Below are 20987 nucleotides of genomic sequence, written 5' to 3' on the forward strand. Positions count from 1 at the left end.
TCACTATAATAGGTAAACTGTCTTTGGAAACAAGCCAAAATCCATATTTTTTTCAACAGCTCACTGGAGAATAAATATTCATTCAAACTTCTAGTACTGTGAATTTTTTTAAGAAGACAAAAAAAATATGTATCATCGTATTTTCTAATGCTTTATGAAACTTTTTAAACTATAGCATGGAATGCTACCAAGCTATTTTATCTGTATCTATCTATCTCCCTATAGCTTTTAACCAGAAGTATATTTTGTGTTTATGCCATGATTCAGCCAAACACCTAAACATTTTGGGTGTGCTTCTTGGGATCAGGAGCTTCCCCAGGGGATAGATAGCATGCCTAAGGTCTACTTAGGTTCTCCACTGAAAAATAATTTTTTGAGGAGCCTTTTCTGTGAGGAGATCAAAATTCTGTCAATAACGGGAATGTTATACCAGATCTCAACCCCAAAGTTGGCCAAATTCGTACTAGGCTTTTGCCCAGCCAGAACTTGAGTGGTTCTGCTAAACCTAATGGACAAAGCACGTGCTAACTCTTAAGGATGTGTCTGAATTATACAAGCTGAAAGAAGATGCTAAGTAATAGTTGTAGTTGTAGCTCTAGTTGTGCCACCCATGATGACAGGGAAATGCACCAGCTTGAATGCCAGGTGGATAGAAAAGAAGCCCCAGGACTAATTTTTATTTTCCTTGCAACCTATTTTCAAATTAGTAATTAAGAAATTGTGAAGTCCAAATGTGAGTTTGGGATTACACAGCTGAAAAATTCCTATTCTTTTGAAGCATAGAAAACTCTTTTCTTTCACCGAATACCAACATAGCAAATAACTTGGACTAAAGAAAGAAAACTGCCTTGGTGGCCTTTCAAACTCTGGAGAAAGGCCAAACATAGGAACATGTAAATTAAGAAAACTGCTGGTGTTTCATAATCCTGACAGTCAGTGAGGGAAAGCAAATTGGCTGAATTCAGTAGTTTATATAAGTGTTAATGTGTAACATAGCCTTGAACGTCATCATGCACACGCAGAGAATTAATATTACTATGCAACAATTTAGACCGTGGTAGTGTGAAATTTGAAATGCAATGTAGTTGTTAAAGTTTCAACTCTGCAAGTTACCTGACAAAAAAGTAGCATTTGTTTACTTATCGCTAATGAACATCAAATTGTCACTCTTTCACTCTGTAATGAAAGTCTATTTTGTCATGTAGTTCTGGAAATAACCATTTTGAAATAAATTCACTATTATTTTAAGCATGATTTATGCTATATTGTCTACCAAAAAGGTGATTAATGATTTTTCATCAGAACTTGACCATTCTTTCATTCTTCCAGTTTTGTGTTTGTGTAGTGATAAATTTGTCCTACTCTTAGGAGCGTTTAGTGATATGTTATAAAATTCATCCAGATGTACATGGGAGGTCTGAAGCCTTTATATTCCTTCTGAGTAGCATAGCATCAACTAAAATTTAGGCAAATAGGAATGGAAAACAGCAGCTGAGACTATATGCATTTCTGATATGCTAACACCTTTTAGGGTTTTACTAACATGTTTTTCTGTTCTAAAATATTTTAATTTCTGGCGCTGAAGTGTGGAAAACTACCCCTTGCTCCTCTCTGTCATCGCCAAGAAAAGGAAGTAGAAATGCTCTATAGAAGACAACCTTAAAAAAGAAGTTCTGTCCAAAACACCAAGTACGGCTAGGGAAAAGAACTTTTTCATCTAATCTTGATTGTGTTCTTTATGTTAGGTGTTATTTCTAACCCACATGTTGATCTCAGGATTTCTTTTAAATTTGATGATATCACTCTAATTGCATCTTTATTTCTGCATAAGTGTAAAAGCCCTGCTCGTTCTTTTATGCAGCAGCTCTTTCAGACCAATGAGATCTGCAAAAGCCCTACTTTAACTCAAAAGACTTTCAGACAAAGTTGGTAACTGTTCATGTGAAGATGCTCCAGGCTGGCTACAGAGCTGTTGGAAGTAATTTATTTTTTCAGGCAGACTCACACACAAAATAATAATAATAAAATAAATAAACTTTCTGGAAACTTCTGGAGTGAAATAGGTTTTAGATTTCTATTAGAATTTTCGTTTTTCTCCTTCCAGCCCTGAACATGCTAGTACTATGTAAATGTGATAAGCAGTGACACTTGGTAAATATGGTGTTGTTACTGCTTGAAGATGCTGCTGCTTTATTCAGCTCAAAACAGTTGAGTCTTTATTTAAAAGTATGATTGCAGCTGCTGGTCTCACCTGGAAGTTTTCCTCACATGCCACTTCTGAATCTCCTTAAGTATTGCTGGCTGTAAGACGATCACTACAGCTGTTGTCAGTAGCATTTCTAATTCTCTACTGGTATGCCCTGTGCTTGGTGCTTAAGTGGTGCAACAGACTAGTATTAGAGCAGAGTTGAATAACATTGATTATTTTTGCTAATATCTGATAGTTTTTCTTTTTTCAGAATAAAACAACAATCCTAGCTGAAGATCTCGCATACGTGAAAGGGAACATAGGTAGGGAGAACGCTAAAGATTGTAAATATTCTGAGGCATCCCATTATAGATAGGCATCATAATTCTGAAAGGCAGAATTTCAGAATGCTTTAGAGATTTATCACGTAAATTAGGCTTTCATTGATAACAGTGAAGAATGCGACTAGAATGCAAAAGGAAAGGAGGAAAGGGGTTTAAATCAGATATTTGAAGGCAAATGCAAAGCTATCAGGCAAAAGAGCACAAGAAGGGTCTTTCAGATTACATTTTGTCCTTAGGAGAGGGCTTTTACACCAACAATAGTGAGATTGTGTGCAGAGCCAGAGTAGTTAGCCCTGGATGCCAGAAAGGAACAAACATGGGATATAGGAAAAGAGCAGCATTTTAGATTAGTCAGCAGAGAACATTTCTTTAAAAGAGCACATTCTATTAAACACAGGATTCATTCTTCTACAGCAATTTTTCTTCCTGTAATGACAGCTTACTCCTTTGTATGAGGTCGCCATATAAAAGGATTGAGTTGTGCAGTTTCACACGCCAACACCATTTCACTCTCATGGAACATGGCAACCTGCCATCAGCTGCAAAGGTGTAACAGGTCACTTGGGGTTTTTGGCACCAATGACTCCCTTCTGCAAGCTAGGAAATTAATTTTAGCTATCAAAGCCATAGCACGTGGACATCCTTATCTCAGGAAAACTGTGCAAAGATGCCAAGAACACTAACTGCTGAACTGTCCTGCCTGCAGCCTTCCCTTGCATCCCTAATAAACCCTGATGCATTGGAGAGTTTCCTGTTTATCTTGTATAGTCACTTCACAGTCTTAGAAGAAAAGTACCAGTCCAGACATTACTGCATGGAGTTCAAAAAATGAGTGATTGTATGCCTAAAGTGTTCATTTTCTCTTGCTCAAAACCATGATTCACGTTCATTTTGTCATTAACTTTAAAACTGTTTCTGCATCTTCTCCTATGAGTTCTTCAGAATATGCCTAGAACCTTTTCAACAAGGTCCCACTGTTCTTTCATATGTCATTCAGTGTGCATAGGCTATGAGTTTAGTAACTCATTTATCCTCATTATTTTTATAATGTTGCTGTTGATGTCATTTGTGAGAGCTTGATAAATATATGTTTTTCTTTCTCATTCGCTACTCAGGTAAGTGCACAGTAGCCCATTTGATTGAAATGGAAGATGAATCACAGAATCACTGAATGGTTTGGGCTGGAAGGGACCTTAAAGATCACCCAGTTCCAACCCCCTTCCATGGGCAGGGACACCTCCCACTAGACCAGGCTGCCCAAAGCCCCATCCAGCCTGGCCTTGAACACCTCCAGGGATGGGGCATCCACAGCTTCTCTGGGCAACCTGTTCCCTCACCACCCTGATGAACATAAACAGTGTAAGAAAAACATCTTGTTGTATAATGTAAGTTAGTTCGTCATCTTCCAGGATATATTTTATTCTCTCCTGTATATCTTTTACTTCGGTAGTTCATGTAATTGCATTGTTGTACTAACTTTGATATCACCCATAGTGCCACCAGACCCATGATGGTCAAGGATACTTACGTGCCTTTCTCTAGAAGGGCTTTGTCCCAGGGAGTACACAACATGTGGTTTTGGGTGATGGACAAACGGTTCATGTGGTGTGACTTCTAGGTCTGCTAGCAAACACTGTCAGAATTCATTAGTCCTTAGTATATGAAGGATCCTGTGGAGAGGTCGGAGGTACTCTCATCATCCTTGCCTTCCAATAATCTTCTTCTCCTGTCTTTCCTTTAATATCTCTTTAACTAAAGGCTGGAATTTGGCTTGTCCAGTTGTAATACTGTCAGGCTTCTATTAGAGACACAATATAAACTCCTTTAATCTCTTCCTGAAAGATGATACAGAGACAGCATTTAATTTAAATGGAAGAAGTATCTCATAGGTTATACTGAAAAGTAATGAGAAATTGCAGAGACTCTAAAACATTTGCTACAAGTGCATACTTTTTCTACATGTTTCCTTGTAGACAGAGATAGAAGAGAAAGATAGGGAGAATATGAGAAAATGTCATAAATGAGATACAGATGAGGTAATCATGTATACCGGAGTATATCTGAAATAAATCAGCTTATAGTGAAAGCATATGACTGAAGTTCAAGCCCTAGGTTCATTTTTAGCTGTGTATTACCATGGGCTCTCCTGTAAAATGAGGATGGTAATTTTATTCTACTTATTTTATTTTACTATTCTCAAGGGTGATAAGTTGGCAGCAACAACCTGTCGATAAGACAACTGTGCAGTTTCAGGTTGAAAAGTTTTGTGAGGGTTTTCCCACTTGGCTTGCTTTCAAGGTACTTTTGTGAAATACCCAAATGGTGCTGAAATGCCAGATCCTTCTCTTTGATACGGACGCCTGTGAGAGCAGAGGAGTTCCCTAGCTGAGCAGCGAGTGTGTGAAAGGCTTATCCCATGCCTCTGTTTCAGTGCTTAGGTATGTCCTTCATGCATGGCAGCTTCAGGAGGTGGAAAGTTGCCCAAAGGAGGCGTCAGAGGTTTGCACTCAGTGTGGCTGGGCACAAAATCCTGGATCCTTACTGGCAGCAGGCTCTTGCATAGGGCCAAAATCCCTTTTGTTTCCCTTTCACACGGGCTGGAGGGAAGGGTGCAAGGCTGCAGCCCAGTGATCCTGATCTGTCCTGTTTGCCTGGCCCAGTGGCTCCTGTGCCATTCTCTGAGTCACATTAATTTAGAGTGGGATGTAGGGACTGAAGACATATTTACCTCCATCTTACTGGAAGACTGATAAAGCACAAGTCTGGAACATGTTGCAGCCAACTCCTCTGTTTTGTTAGGTTTTTAGAAATTACACATTTTTTTCTTCCTATGATCAAGATCTCATCACTCAGATATAGAAACTATGACTTGTCTCACCTATTTCCTTCTTTCCATATGAGAAGTTTACTTAAAAGCAGCCTTTGCTTTTTGCTGTTGGTGGTTCTTGTTTTTTGTTAATTAGCCCCGTTTGATCCTTTCTGCAGAACTACATAACCTCTCACAAACTCTCTGCTCCCTTCCATTTTATTTATTCCAGTAGTCAGTGGTTTAAGATGTATTTCTGTGTTAAGGAAGGCAGATGTAATCGGTCTGTTTCTCCAGAGTATAACAATGATTTCTGTACTTCAAGCCCATCTCTATTGATATATGTACAGGAGAGTACAGTTTATAGCATTTTAGTGACTTTAGCACTAGTTTTAGGTGTCTGCTTTGGATGTCCCTTTGTGCTGTCTCCCTGATACCCTCATTCCTCTTTTAGTTGAACTGTGTGGATAAAAAAGAAGCACTAACTCACCCTCTGTATCACAGCCCTCTGACTGACCATTTTCCCTCTTTAATACAAAACTGAAACAGATGAGGCAGAAGTGGCTTTATTGGTCTAAACACAGTAGTCTGTGTTATCATTGTTCTTAAGACTGCTTATACTGATAATGGGCTTAAAATATTATTATTTAGAGTAATGATAATAAAGAATATACTTCCATTCACGAGCATTAAAGTGTTATAATTAAGTCTCTTCTAATCTAAAGTGCAATGCTGAGTTCGCATTAGTTACTAAATAATGCTTATCAGAATATATCAATCTGTTCTTCTTGCTAATAAATTCCAGAAACATGGTTCACTGTAAAATGACAGGCCTTTTCACTCTAAGTTTTTAAAAAAGCATGAGCCCACCTTTTAGGAGGAGGGAATTAAACTGGTCATCTTACTTTCAAAAGCATTTATGAATGCATTTCTCTGATCAGTTTCACAAGTTAGTTTATGCAATAATGCTTTGTGACATTTATCCCTTCTGACAACAGAGTGCATGTCTTTGCTTTGTGCACAGTCTTTACATGCAATTAGACCAAGTATTAATGAATGTCACTGAGTGCTGTACTGCGTGTACACAACCTGTACTTTCTGTACAGAGTGGCATTTTACACTCTAGGGTCCCTCAGTGGTCATTTAACCATGGTTACTCTCAATTTCATTGTCAGGATATTGTGCCGGAATTATAATAATAATTTACCATGTGCCTGGCATATTTCACTTGATACAACTGGGAAAATATTACAGTTGTTAAATAAACAAGTTAATGACACGCCCCACCAGAGTACCATTTGGTTAAAACAGAAAATAGAAGAGCTAGGATGCAGACTGAAGGCTGCTCTGCAAAACAGTAGCAGATCAGCAAGGATCAGTTCTCATCTTTGTTCTCCTCTGCACTGCTAAGGACCTTGATTAATGCTTTGGCTTTGCTTTGTTCACATTTTGAAATTATTCCTTTTGCAAATCAGCCTCAACTGGGAGTAAAGCATCAGTCCTGTGAAGTGACATGGTTTCAGAAATAAATAAAAGTATACGATTTCATAAATGTAATTGAAAATCTAATTGTAGTTAATTGCAGTTATTTTTTGAGTTATTGCTAGATAAGCAAAATTTAGGCACTTTGCATACTTTCTGTTTTCAGTTATTTTGCACAGTTGCATTGTTTTCATCTCTCAAAGAGGCTCGATCAAATGACTTTACAAAGTGACTGAAAACATTATTATTTTGCAAAATGATGGGCTTAATATTGAGAACATGTATCAGGATTTTTACCACTCACCCCACTTTATACTACTTTCCTGTTTCTCCCCCAACGCCACCCCATTATTCCCTCTCCAGATGAGAGTTTTGCCAGTTTTGCCCACTCTTCCCAGAAGTACCTCTGAGATATGTTTTTCTATGATGCTATTAAGTAGTCAGTTTGCCTCTGAATAAGCAACCTTGTATAAAAGAATTTTAGGCAATAAATTCAATTAGCCAGAAAATTCAGATGTGAACATCTGGTGACAATGCTTTTCATGCCATTAGGAGGAAAGAAAAAAAAACGGTATTGTGTGCAGAAGATGAATGCCTTCATGCTACGTCTTACGGCTTGCAGCAGGTGCAGGAAGAACATTGCGGTGTTCCTTAAACCTCTCTCATCGGCCTGGGAAAACTGTCCTGGTTGCATTGAAACATTTGTAAAAGCTTTATCTTTTGTATTTGAAAATACTAGGCTGTAGGAAGGAAAAGTAATGCACATTGAAAGGCAGCATCATCTGACATAAGTAATATGGTGTTCCCACATTGTGAATGGGCACTAAATACATCTGCAGCTTTTTGAAAAAGCATAATGTTCTAGTGTACATTCCAGGGATTTTTGTCCATACATAACCCTTCTGCCAATTGCCTCTCTGATTTATGAGGCCAGTGTATGGATGGAGGAGATTACTTTCCTGTTATAGAGCATACTTTTTTATTACTGTTCTCATCACGCAACAAGCCAAGGTAAGACTTCATACACACTGTATATAAATAAAGGAGATCAATATCAATATCTGTAATTTGATGCTTTCTCAAGATACCTATAGTAAAAAGGTTGGCAGCAAAATGATTTCAATAAGGTCAATGTTAGTCCTGATAGAAAAGCTACATCAAATGAAGCATCTAATGGAAAGACCATCAGATGATCATCAAAATGTTTTTAAAAATACAGAGGTGGCTGTCACTTAACTATTGAGAGCAGTTGCAGCAGAAAGCACCAGTTTCTAGAGTCACGAGGATGCCTAAGGCTCTGAGATTAAAATTACTACCTATCTATCCAGCCACTGAAAAAAAATGTTTGAAGGTATTTGAACCAAAGAGTCTAAGTAATCTTGAAGTAAACTTAAATGCTGAAGTTGGTCCTGCTGTTCTAGATTCACACAGGCATCGCTCAGAGAAGAGTTTGTCTCATGCCGCAAAGAAAATAAAAACGTAACCAAGAGAAATAAAAGCAAGGTATAAAAATCATCCATTCAGAGGTTTGACGCATGACAGTGCATTTTGTACTGATCATGGGCCTGATTCTTCCCTTCTCCTCATCCCAGAAAAGTACTGTTTGAACAATAAAAGGCTGCTGTTTTTAAGGCCGGTGTCTTGTACAGGCCTCGGTTCAGGCAGAAGAGGAAATACATTAGATCTGTGAGCCGTGGTTTGACAGGTTATTTGGAATATAGTAACTTTCTTAGTTTCACAAAGAAGTTTGATTTGTTCCTGCATACTTACCTGTATAAAAATTAAGGATTTATAAATCTGGATAAAAACTAAGGATTGTAATACCCATTCTGAACCTTCTTTAACAGGTCTGAGTCAGACCATTACATCTGAGCTGTTGCTGCCACTGTAGTTGCTGAAGAGCAGATGGGAAATACTGCTCACCAGTGTCACCAGCACTGCTGGATCTGGCTGGGTACTTCCCCAGACATATTGCAGATACATGGTTAACCAAGCAAGGAACTAAAGAAAGGGACATAATTTGTACTCCAGACACAAGTGTTACAGGTTTGGGGTTGTTTTCTTGTTGTTTGAAATTGCTATTTTGCTATTCTTATGTCCAAGACAACTGAAAAATTGCCACAATTCACAATGTTGTTTCCAAAGCCATATCATAGCAGAAACACTGAGGTAGTCTACCATAAATGAAAGTAATGCCTAATACTGTGGTACATGGGGCATCAGAAGAAAGTTGTGAGACATAGAAGAGAAAAGGAACTTGACCAAGGCAAAGGAAAAAAAAAAAATCAAACCCATACAAGCATGTGTTTATGTATACCTAAAATTTTGTATATTGAACTGTGAGCATTATGAAGTCTATAAGATGAGAAAGAGACAGATGCTTGTGCTGATTTTCACTCTGTTTGTAATAGCAGTGTAAGTGGGGAAGTGTAAGAAAGGTTATGTAGTGCAGCTTTGTATTAGAACTCTTGAATTACACATTATAGTCGTAGTTGTGCCATAGCCTTCCTTTGTGACCTCAGGCAAATAATGTAATTTTACTTGCCCAAGTTTCTATATATCAGGAGTATTAGCAAACCTTTCTTACAAAGGGACATGTTGTGAGAATACATTAACTAGGTTTTGAGACAGTAACTATCCCCCAAATATCTTAGATAAGACAGAAAATTCTCATGTGACTGAGAGATTATTTGGAAGATAAATGTATCAGTTAAGATAATACTTTTTGTTTAAATTGCAGTAGAAAATGTCATGGGAGCAGAGGTCATCAGGTGGCAGTATGATACTTGATCTAATAACTGTTTGTAAATGTATTTTTAATCTGAGAAGTAATGGTCTGTTGTTTATTCTGTGAGGCAAACTGCCTGAGATGGATACAGCATGTCTCAAATATGTACCTTTTTCAATTTTCAATTAGAGTTGAAATGTCAGATGTTTGTCCTTAAACACAAAAAAAAAAAAGGAATTGTCTGTGGTCTTACTTGTGACCGCTGTTCCATGATCGTATTTGTGTTTATGTTGAATAAATCCCACTAGTAATATGCTGAACTGAATTTAATTGTGAAGTTAATTGCCACTTCACAAATTTTCATCTGACATTATGGTTATGTTCTCTGGTACTGTTTGTTAGAGTATTTGAACTACTGACCTACTTCATTTGTCTAAAGAATCTAATTTTTTTTTTTGCAAGGAAAGTGTTGAGTTTTCTGTATCATATTTATCTTCACAAGGAATCTGGCCATAGGAGTTAACGGGATGTTCTTAGGTGAAGTATATATGTTGATTTATTTTTCCCAAGAATAAATGTAATCCTTCATACTCAAAGAGATGCTTAATTCTTTTTTAATACCAGAAAGTAAATGATCCAAACCCTTGGCATTAATCATCATTTTTCATTTAATTTCAGACAGTGGTAGATCACCGCCTGAGTAATGTCTGTGACTTTTGCATCCTAAATTAATATTGCTGTCGCATTATCTATTGAATGCATGCTGCTGAACCTTCTTTAATATCGTCTTTTTCAACTGTTTCAAAACAGAGAGACCACAAATTTAAAGCAATTAATTTCAATACTTTCTGGGGGCTTTGGCTTGTTTGTATCTTGCCTAATATGTGTGTGTTTGAGTCACACACCCCCAGTGATTCAAAAGCTGAAAAGCCTGGTTAATGCAAGTCATTATTGATCTGTTCATTTTAGGAGATGCTGCTTTGGAGAGGGGGCTTGAAAATTGTCTTCCTGATACCTTCACATTCAGGCTTGGACTTTAGGTCAGCCCTGTGCCTGCAGATAGGAGTGTTGTTTGGATAATCCTATTAATACTGTATGTTTAGTTTTAGGATAGGATTCTTGCATGGGCCTACAAATTACTATTTGCAATGAGTATTAAGGTAAACTGCTTTACTGTAGGTAACTTGTACCTAGCCATAGAGTTTTCTTAGTTGTAAAAAACAAAATCATGCTAAAAGCTTGATTTTATAATAGGCATAGCCTTCCTACTGAGGGTGAAAAACAAACTGCATCACAGTATAGAATACATTAAGGCTTACTGACTGAGGAGGCAGCACTTTTTCAGGGCAATTTTAGAACATAATTTTGAGTCTCCTTCTGTTGGAACACGTTTTTGTGTCTGTGTTGACCCCACATATAGATCCCAGGATCTAAAGAGGTCACTTAAGAGAAACACAGGGAAAAACAAATGTATATTTGGTAACAGAAATAAATATCCACTCCCAGATGGAAAACTTCTGAGTATTGGCCCTGTGCTTTGAGTCATGTGTCACATAACCATTTCCCCAAATAACAACGTGATTTCTTCAAACACAGGAAAGAAGTTCCCCTCTTTTTCCACATGCTGCAGTTTAGCATGTGGAGAACAGTTCTTATTCAACTTAAAGCACAACATTGTATATGTACCAGTGGTTGAATTTAGTTAAATTATGCCTGTTGGCAGCTTTATGTCACCTTGGTGTCTGATCTAACTAGTCCTTAATGACAGTTCTACAAAACCATTCTTAAATGGGACCAAGATCCAAACCTTGATTTAGACTCCTTAAACAAATTAGACTTCTGAGCTAATGCAGCAATTTGCATAACATTCCACTCTATTTTAAGCTGAAATTGCTCAGCACTTTTTAAAACCTGTAGCAAATTGCTTTGCTAACGAGACTAAATCACTCTATGATGTTGCAGGTAAATTGGTCTGTAATAAATCTCATGTGTGTTTGCAATGTAAGGACTTTGCATTGTCTACCTGCTGCTCCATAGGCATTTCAAAAGAAATAGTGAAGAGGAATTATAGTTCGAACCAATAATTTTATCTTAAGAGAATTATTGTCCTGAATATTATTCCCTTATCCTATTTTGATGAAGATTTTTCTCCCATTCAAACACATTCTAATTTTTAAGAATCGGCTTTTGGAGGGGTCTTAACAGTTACCAGTGAGGCTGCACACTTACCAAACCCTTCTCCAAAAAAAAAAAAAAAAAGTGAAAAAAAGTGTTTTTCTTCTTAGATGAAAGCTGTTTTTTAATAAGGTAAACAAATAGTAAGTAATGGGAAGTTCTCGTGGAAAGGATTTCGGATTGAAATACAAAAAATAGATATGTAATAATGTTATGGATACTATATACAACTGGACAGTGTGACCAAGCTGCTGTGTGGGCATTGGCCTCTTGGACTGGCCTGTAGCACTGGTCTGTAAGGAGGTACCAGTGTGCTAAACTGGTTATATGTAGTCAAGAAATATCTCATAAATACTGCACTGCCTGTCATTGTCAAAATGCCTTTGGCATTTGGTTCTGCCTTTCCTCATCCATGGAGCAGAATTGCTGGGAATCCATTTGTGTGTGAAATCATAAGCACTCATTTTGTTAGTTGGAAAACCACTCCCAGCATCTATATACATTAAAACCAATGATCACTATAAATTTCAACAACCAGTCTTCAAATGAATTGTGCTTTTAATTTGGGGTCTATTGGATATATACCATTATCAGTGCTAACAGTCAATTATTTTCCAATTGCTGCATACGTAACACAGTGGCATTGGAAATAATTGTACACGTTTAAACACTTACACTTTGACATGCTTTCTTAATAATGGAAATGTCACTGAATAAGTGGTGGATGATGTGTGTTATGTCAATTAAGCTGACAATTAATATATGTGAAGTCTTAAAAGGCTTGACTGTTAGATTATTATTTTTTTTAACTTCCTTTGGATGAAGAGTTATTCAAAAGTAATTGTTAAAAAGAATATTGAAAGTGAATATTTAGCCATGAATTAATCTTTGCGTTAAGACTGTGGTGTTCATAATGGCTGAGCACTTACAATCTCCTGTTCCCAACAAGATATTATTTTAGAAACACACTTCTTTTTTTTTTTTGGTCACCTATTCTTAATCCACCTCTGTTTCCATTATATTTTACTTTGTGAAGCATGGTAGTTAGAATTCAATACAGAAGAGGATGTTCAAGTTATATCTACTGGCAGCATTTGAACAATATCTCAGATGCCCACTTGCTAAGTATAAATAGAAGAGGAAGGGTGTTTTGATTTCTACCACAGCAATATTTTTAGGCTGTTGGAATGCTTCATTATCTAACAGTCTTTGGCTAAACTGGTTAAAATTTGAAGTTTTACTTTTCTTTTTATGTCTCTAGCTCTGATTTTTACAGCTTTTTAATGGATGGAAGAGGCAATTTCCATTATGCAACAATTGAAAGAGAGTCTTTTCTTTCTCTTCTTTACTGCTGGGAGGAATAGAATATTTTTTATTTCAGCATTCATTGGAGTTCAGAACAGTAGTAATAGTGAAAACACCTAATTCCTATTTGCTTTGACTTTGCTTCTGCCATAAGCAACAGCCAAATGTGAGGGCTGTTTTTCTGATACTTTGATACATGGAAAGATGACTCACCTTTATTGTGCTCACATTTGAAAAGTTATCTCTCCTTTTAAGTAGGAGAAATAATACTTTTGATCGTAAGTCAAAGCAGGCATTCTGCTCGAGCTGACAGTCCTGGTTATCCTCGCTTTTAGGGCAAACCTTCCTCTTCCCCAGGGAAGCAAGCCAGTAGAGTTTTCACATCCAATTGTTAGACTTTAAATAGAGAGCCTGGAGGAACAGCATGGCTTCTGTGCTGAATCAGTGACAGGTAGCATGTTTTGTCAATTAAGGTCATGGACTGTAATGCTGTTACTGCTTACACTTGACAATAATTCAGTTTCAAGCTGTGTTACGATTTGTACAAGCTTCAGCATGTATTTATCATGAAAAATAACAGGGAAATTAAGAAGGCTGCAAAATATCCTACAATACTTACGCTTTTTTTTTATGCTTTTCCCTTGGGGGTCTCATGTTCATAAATTGTCCTTCTGACAGCTTTTAGAGCACAGAAAGTATTCTTTGACTAGAGCACTCTCAAAAAGAGTAAAGGCAATATTTAACCAGTGTAAAACAGAGCAAGAAGATACCGAAAGCTGTAGATCCAGTCATCTTTCCCAAAGGGAGCTAAATATACCCAGGGAGAGGTCCCTCGGTATTTTTTGAATGTGGCTCTGTATTTGATCCACAGACTTCAGTATTTCTGTTGGATTCGAGTAGTGCTTGAGTGCCACATAACTACCTCCTGGCTGTAGTAGTGTTCCAAGTCATTGGGACCAAACTCCACCTGCTGCTTGGAAACGGAGCAGGACATGTTATGGCATTGCATCAAAAGGTAGACGCTTCTCCTTTAGACTAGGTTAAGGAGCCAGCTGGTGATTCCTCTTGTCAGCAAACATGTAAGGCTGAACATGTAACCCAGTTAAAATTTCAGGCATAGTGCAGTATATACTAACCTCAGTTATATACTTACCATTTAGAAAGCTCTGGTCGAACCTCTGTCGAGCCTTTGAGTGGTTTCTTTGGTCATCAGCCAGTGACCTTAGACCTGGTCTTTGGTACTGTCTCCTGTTTGCAGGGTTTGCAAATGAGAGCATGGTTTATTACCACTCCCATCTCACCTCTGTTTTTATGCTGGACAACCATTAACCAGAAGTTCTCACAAAACAGGTGTCTTTGCATTCCAAGTATCTGCATATCCTTCATGTCCTACTATTCTTTTCTTTCCACAAATCCATGTAATCTTTTATATCAAATTAGAAAAACAAGCTATCAAATAATTCATATGCTAAAATCATACAGTAATCAAGTATATCAGCATTGATTCTGACATATTGTAGTACTTTGGACATATTGTAGATCTGACATATTGTCTGATCCTCTTGTCGGGTTAAAAAAGGGACAATATATTCAAGGGGGAATGAACTTTTATATGAGTGGCTGAGCTTAGATGTGCTGCAGAAGCAGACAGTAATTCTTCTGAATTCAGAAGTGACTGTTCAGGAATTGACCTGTGTGAGAACAGAGTTTGTCTTCTGTATTCCTTGATAACTTGGTACTATGCTGATTATGTGGTCATAGAAGGTAAGTAGGCTTTGTTATATTCTGTTTTCCTTTCCTCCAGATGTAGCAAGGCTGTAGCTACTAATGTGTCCATAAGTACTGCAGTAAGAAACCTTCTATCTGTATAGTCAGGAGAGAGGCAAAAGTACCTATCAAAATTCTCTGGAGGAGTGGGATTTGATGCCCCAGTGGTGTAAATTGCTGCTTATCCACCCATCCGAGTATTCTTGGCAAAGACATCTGGCAGTAGCTCTGTTGAGCTCACAGGAGCCATGACAACTTAGCTCTGCAGAGAATCTGCCCAAAGAGACTCAGTAGGTCAGAATTATTCTCCTCCAGACCGCAGCTGTAACTCCATAAAGGACCTGAAGAAATAATTTATTTTTTTTCTTTGCCTCAGTTTCTGTAAGTGTGAACAGGTTCTGGTAACGTTCATCGCAGTCTCATGATTTGTGAGTAGTAGTTAAACATGCTGGAGAATATAGTATTAATCAGCTATATCATATGTGATGGAAATACAAACATGTGGTGGGACTTCTAGGAAATAATTGGCTGTTGGAAAAGCAAAAACAAAGTAACAGAGTAGTCCAGGTAGAGAACAGCATCAATAACTGAGTTCCCAGTGGTGAGGAATGAGCTCCCTTGCTGCATGCATGACATAGCTACTTTGCCAAGTATCTGAGCTTGGAAATTCAAGGGAAGTTTGCAAGATAAAGCTTGTCTTTCCCAGGTACCAGTAGGTTCCTTCTACAGTAGAATTTAAGAAAATTTGTCAGGTTAGGTGAAGTGTTATATATTATCAGTTTCATTTCTGTTGTATTACGTTTTTTTTTCAAGACAGAAATGCATTTTAGATGAATATTTAATTCCCTTGCTTTTAAGAAACTATCTTTGAATCACTTCAGTCCACTGACAACTTCAGGTTTAGTCAAAGTATGAGTTGCATGAGATAAACACAACTGGGCTGTGCGTTACCATGGCTGAAAAGGGATGGTACAACTCAGAAATAGCATCTAAATGTGGCAGAAGCAGGCGTTTTCACTTTGAAAGGAGCAGAGGACAACAAAACCTGTCACTTGGCTGGTCACTAGGAGATGTAAAACGGCTTTCACCTTGGGACCAGGGCAGGGACCAGGCTCTGGTGTCCTCTGTGTCCAAGAGGAAGAGTGGGAAAACAGCACAGGCACAGCTTGCTGCCGAGCAGTGGCTGAGCCCTTTCCTGCTTCAGATACGTTATGACTCTTTGCTCTGTGGTTAGTATTTTTTCTCATTCCTATCATCATACATAATCTTTTTTTTTTTTTTTTTTTTCAACCATGAAGCAGTTAAAACATTCATTCAACATATTGTGCTTTAAAAATATAAAACACAAAGATCAGCAGGCGGGTTTTCATTCTGTCGTTCCTGATATTACTCATCATACCAGAACAACTTGTGTTTTTTTCAATGGCATTTTTCTTCCATCAGATCTTGTCTCTTTTCAGAGGTATAAGTGTGAAGCTCAGTGGTTGGTTCACCTTTTGTAGTACTGATGCATAAATTTTTGTTTCTAGTCTGTTTCAGTAAATGTCATCTATTTTATCATGTAGGTGGCTCTTCATGTGGTTTGCTTGGTTTTGAAAATCTGGTTAAGCAAGGAAGCAAATGTATTTTAATCCAAAGATTAAATGTTGGTAAATTCTAAAAGGAAGGAAACAAACAACACCCCAGTTCCCGCTGCCCCCATCCAAACTCCTCCCAGATAGATGTGGTTATTAATGCCTGGCTTGGACAGGAGCAACTGATTGCAATGCACTATTAACAGTGGTAAAGGTGTGATCTGTGCCACAGCACATGTTCTCTTTGATCTATTTTCCTGGTTTCTGAACTGCAGGGTGTCACCATTTCTCTGAGCAGGGGAAACACAGGCTCCTAAATAGATCAGTGCAGTGTTATGCCTGCAGCTGATAGACCGTACCGATGTCCATTCCCAGCGCTGCACTCCCCGTGTGACGCTGGCTGCCACAGCCTGTCAAGTGACCGGAGTACTGCTCGGAAGGCTGGACATGATAGAGTGACTACGTAAGGGAAGATGTTTTAGTTCATCTTTAAATAGTAGCTATCGCTTTGGTGATTAGCCCAAAGCTGTATTGTAAACGTATACACGTTATAACAATTTAATATGGTAACATCTCAGTATATCTGCTTTTTAAGTGTGAAACTGCTCTGTTACTGGGTCTTTCTATTATTTATTATAGAAATAGGAATATGCCAGATAAGCTGGTAGAAGAAAAGAGAGAGCTTCTATTTGATCAGTGGGTAGCTTTGTATAGCTCAATTTTGGAATCTCAAAGTCTGAATCGTTTTTCCATTTATATTTGCAGTGAAGTTTGTGTTAGGTGTATGAAATGCCATATATCAGTTATACTTCAATATTTTGAAGTTAGCAGATAGAGTATGAATTTCTAATAAATTTTAATGTGGTTTGTTTAACCTTTTCCTTCTCTCAAGCCTCACCCTTGCAGACAAGCCCAAGAACAGTTACACAGCCAAGAACAACTACACAAAAATTTCCAAACTTTGTCATCATAAACTTTGATTCTAAAAAAGTCTCACCTTTCTCTGCAGTTTTGAAAATACTCTATAGCTGCCTCCTCTATGTTGTCTTAGGCAGAATATTAGTAGAGGTAGTAAAATGGCCAGGTAAAGTGCCTGGCTTGCTTTGAGCTTTCAACAACAACCCACGCAGTGAGAAAATTTTTGACAGATGTCTTTCTAACTCACTTGAACTTAGTACTCCTTGGATCTTAGCTACAAGTCAGTCTGGTTTCTTAAAACTAGATCCAGGTTTGATTATTGTTTTTAGAGCAGGTAGTACCAGAGTACCCTCAAGCTGGATTTGCTGCAAAATATTTTGTAATAAGTTGTTCTTGAAATTCTTGACATCCTTGATCATCTGCTTCAAATATTTTTGTTCTTCCTGTAGAATGATATTTTATATGAGGTATTACATTAGAAACTTACTTCGTAGGCCACCTTAGGAATGAATAAAACTTCTCTCCTACATCACGTAAGGGTAACCCTCAAACTTAATAAAATGAACTTTCCATGATTTGTCCATCATCCTTGTCTTTCTGTTTCTGCAGTCTTCCTCATTTTTGACTTTCAACTTCACTTGTAAGACTTTTTTTCCCAGTTTTGTTGGTACAATATCCTTACAGGTACTATAGTAGCTGCACACATTCCAACTAATTAAATGCAAAAGGAGGGACTCCTAATAACGTTATTGAATTGAGATTTTTTGTTTGTTTGTTTGTTTGTTTTTAATTTGCAGTAGTCTTGTGGTCTTTTCCTACAGTGCGTATTATCTTTAACTTGTGACGTGTTGCACTCTGAAGCAGATGATGTTGCTCCAGCACAAGAGAAACCCTTGCCAAGGCAAACCTTGCTGGACCATGAGAAATCTTGCTGAAGCAACACTTTTGGCTGTTTTTTTCAGAGGTTTAAATTTGTCATTGTATGGTTAAATTGCCTCTGAAAAAATGATACTAGGATTCAAATGGGTGTAACAGAGCAGCTTTGCAAGGCTGCCATCATACCTTTACTGGAGCATAGCTTGCATAAACCACACCTTAAGTAAATGGGGGTAACATATGTAATGCTGGTCTTTATTCCCTAATGTTATGGTTATCACTTTGGCCTGTTTCAGATAAGAAGACAAGGCGGAATACAATTACTGGTGGACCTATTGGACCATCGGATGACAGAAGTCCACCGTAGTGCCTGTGGAGCTTTGAGAAACTTGGTATATGGGAAGGCAAATGATGACAACAAAATTGCTCTGAAAAACTGTGGTGGTATCCCAGCATTAGTACGGTTACTCCGCAAGACTACAGATTTGGAAATCAGAGAACTGGTCACAGGTTTGCATCTTTTGATATTTTTTGTTCAAACTCTATGCAGGCCTTACAAGCACAGGTCTGTGGTGTGTGTCAGTAGCTTCATCAGTAACTTCTTGTTTCATTACCATCTTCCTTGCTGTAACAAAACACTTCAAAGACTCCTGGATGTGTGTAATGTATGAATAGCTTTATTCGATATTATGTAGTCTGTTCTCTGGGGCAGGCATGGTTTCCTGTTACAGTTCCTGATGATTTTACTCTCAGCCATGAATGCTCTTGCAGGAAATGCTCCGTGTACAGATGTGAAATTGTAGGGCAGAATCCTACCATCAGCTGCGCTCTGTTCTCCATCCAGTCTAGTGTAGGGCTGCCCATGAAGAAGTCAGAATTTACTGAATTTTCTTAGACACTGTTAATGATTTCTTTTGTATTTCATGTAGTGAGAAGGATGGTTTTGTTGTTGTTGCTTTCAAATTTTCTTGAGGCTTCGAAAGGAAAGTGGAAAAGCATGCTGGAGAGATAGACAGCATCCTCTTCTGAAGCTTTTTTTTTTTTTTTTTTCTGAAATTTGATATCATGCTATGTGATGTATGTTAGATGTAGGATGTTCAGGTAGTGGTAAATTTTTTTGCTCACTAGAGTAAAATCCAGTATTTTTAAGGTTGTTCAAGCTTTTTCCCTTATGAAATTCAGGTTTGTTTTTTACAGAAATACAGAAATGCTTTCAAACAGTACCAATCTGGAACATTTGGAGATTCCTTCCCCTTAAACTATCCTATTTAATATGCTAAAGAGAAGATGGATGGCTTTTTTGATTTTTTTCAATTTCTGATTTCATTCTATTTGATTGCTAATTTCAATGTGGTAATTAATGCTACAAATAAAAAATCTTAACATCTTTTCATCATCCCATTTTACAATGCCTGAATTTCCATTATGATTTTCCTACTACAGTATGTGAAAAAAGTTCTCGTTTCTGTCATAGAAGTGTCAGAGTACACAGCATCACCTGTGCTTCTGCAGAAATTATTTAACCTGGTGGGTCAGGCCTCATTTAGGACACAATTGATAAGATTTCCATCCTTCGGTTGGCTCCCGATTCCGTCCTTGAGGGTGTCTGAATAAACTCCACGGTGCTTATTAAATGTAGATTTTTATATTTGATTTTGTTTCTTGGTTACAACACCTATCACCTTGTACTCGTTAGGCAGGATTAATGGTGCAGAGATGCTGGGTTGCACAAGCTCTGATGGTGCCTCCTGCAGAGTGACAGAATTACTGACAGATCTAATAAAGTGTAACCACTGCTTCAGATTCAACATACTTGTTTGTCTCTTGGTTATGTTGTCTATGCCCCGGCTCTAGGGAACATTCTGTTCTTTTACTCTGAGAAATAAGTGGCAAACTGCTAATGAACATCAGCAGTACACTTCAGCAGTTTCAGTAGCAGCTTCCATGTTGTCTGTAGACAGAATACATAATGTCATCGGGTCATTCAAAGAAAAGATAATAAGCTACAGTTTACATTCCTTCCATTGCACAGTATGGTGTTAAATTTTTCTGAATTCCCACAGAAAGGATGTGTGTGCTGCGTGCCCTTAAGCTGTTACTGCTGAGAAGTTTAGGTGCCGACCGTCAGTGGTAGGAGCCAGCCTGTGTGGTTAGATGCAGCTAACGGGGACAGTAAGCATCAGGAGAGCTGGACGTCCATGGAAGGCACGCAGAGAGAGGTGACTGTGAGGAATGGAATGAGAGTTGTGGGTAGCTCAGGATTTCATTCCTGGGCCAGCTTTTGTTTTGTTTTTATTTGTTTGTTTTGTTTTAATTAGTCAGTACATCCCAGAAGGCCACCGTTTCCCCTGGCTGCGTCTGTGCCTTTCAGAATGCAGATCAGTAGCACTGGCTTTGAAAATGAAATCCTGATAGTGGTGGTGTTCTGCAAAGCTCCTTTCCAAAGCCATGCTCATAACTGTACCTCTCATCCTCCGTCTCTTAGAAAACAGGCTGGAACTGTGCATCATAATCAGTTCTCCTTTGCTTTTTTGTGAAGTGTTACCGTGTGACAGCTGCCCCAGTTAGATTCCTTCCCTCTGTCTTTTCTGGGGAAGGAAGGATAACTCCTGCAGCAGCTGCCTCAGTAATAAAAAATATTTAACTTGGTGGTGGGCATGAGGGAAAACAAAAATTTCTCCTGCTTCCTGTCAGCTTTCTTGATTTGAGGTGGCAGGAAGATAATTATTTCAGTAGTGCCACCATAGCCTGAAGGAAGTACTGGGAAAATAATAGCAAATGGGTATTTTAGAAGTAAACATAATACCTTGAGCCTTTCAATCCC

At 38.0% G+C, this 20987-nt stretch overlaps 1 protein-coding gene across 5 annotated transcripts in view; it reads left to right on the forward strand.

Moving 5' to 3' along the window:
* CTNND2 (catenin delta 2) overlaps nt 1–20987 on the forward strand; it is a 642859-nt gene that overhangs the window by 478470 nt on the left and 143402 nt on the right. For all 5 annotated transcript variants that reach the window (XM_084509612.1, XM_084509610.1, XM_084509611.1 and 2 more), the window contains one exon: nt 18460–18673. In XM_084509612.1, the coding sequence (XP_084365738.1) occupies nt 18460–18673 (214 nt within the window). The remainder of the gene's footprint in view (nt 1–18459; nt 18674–20987) is intronic.

Source organism: Aythya ferina (genome assembly GCF_964211825.1).
Source record: "Aythya ferina genome assembly, chromosome: 2".
In the NCBI taxonomy this organism is placed as follows: Eukaryota; Metazoa; Chordata; class Aves; order Anseriformes; family Anatidae; genus Aythya; species Aythya ferina.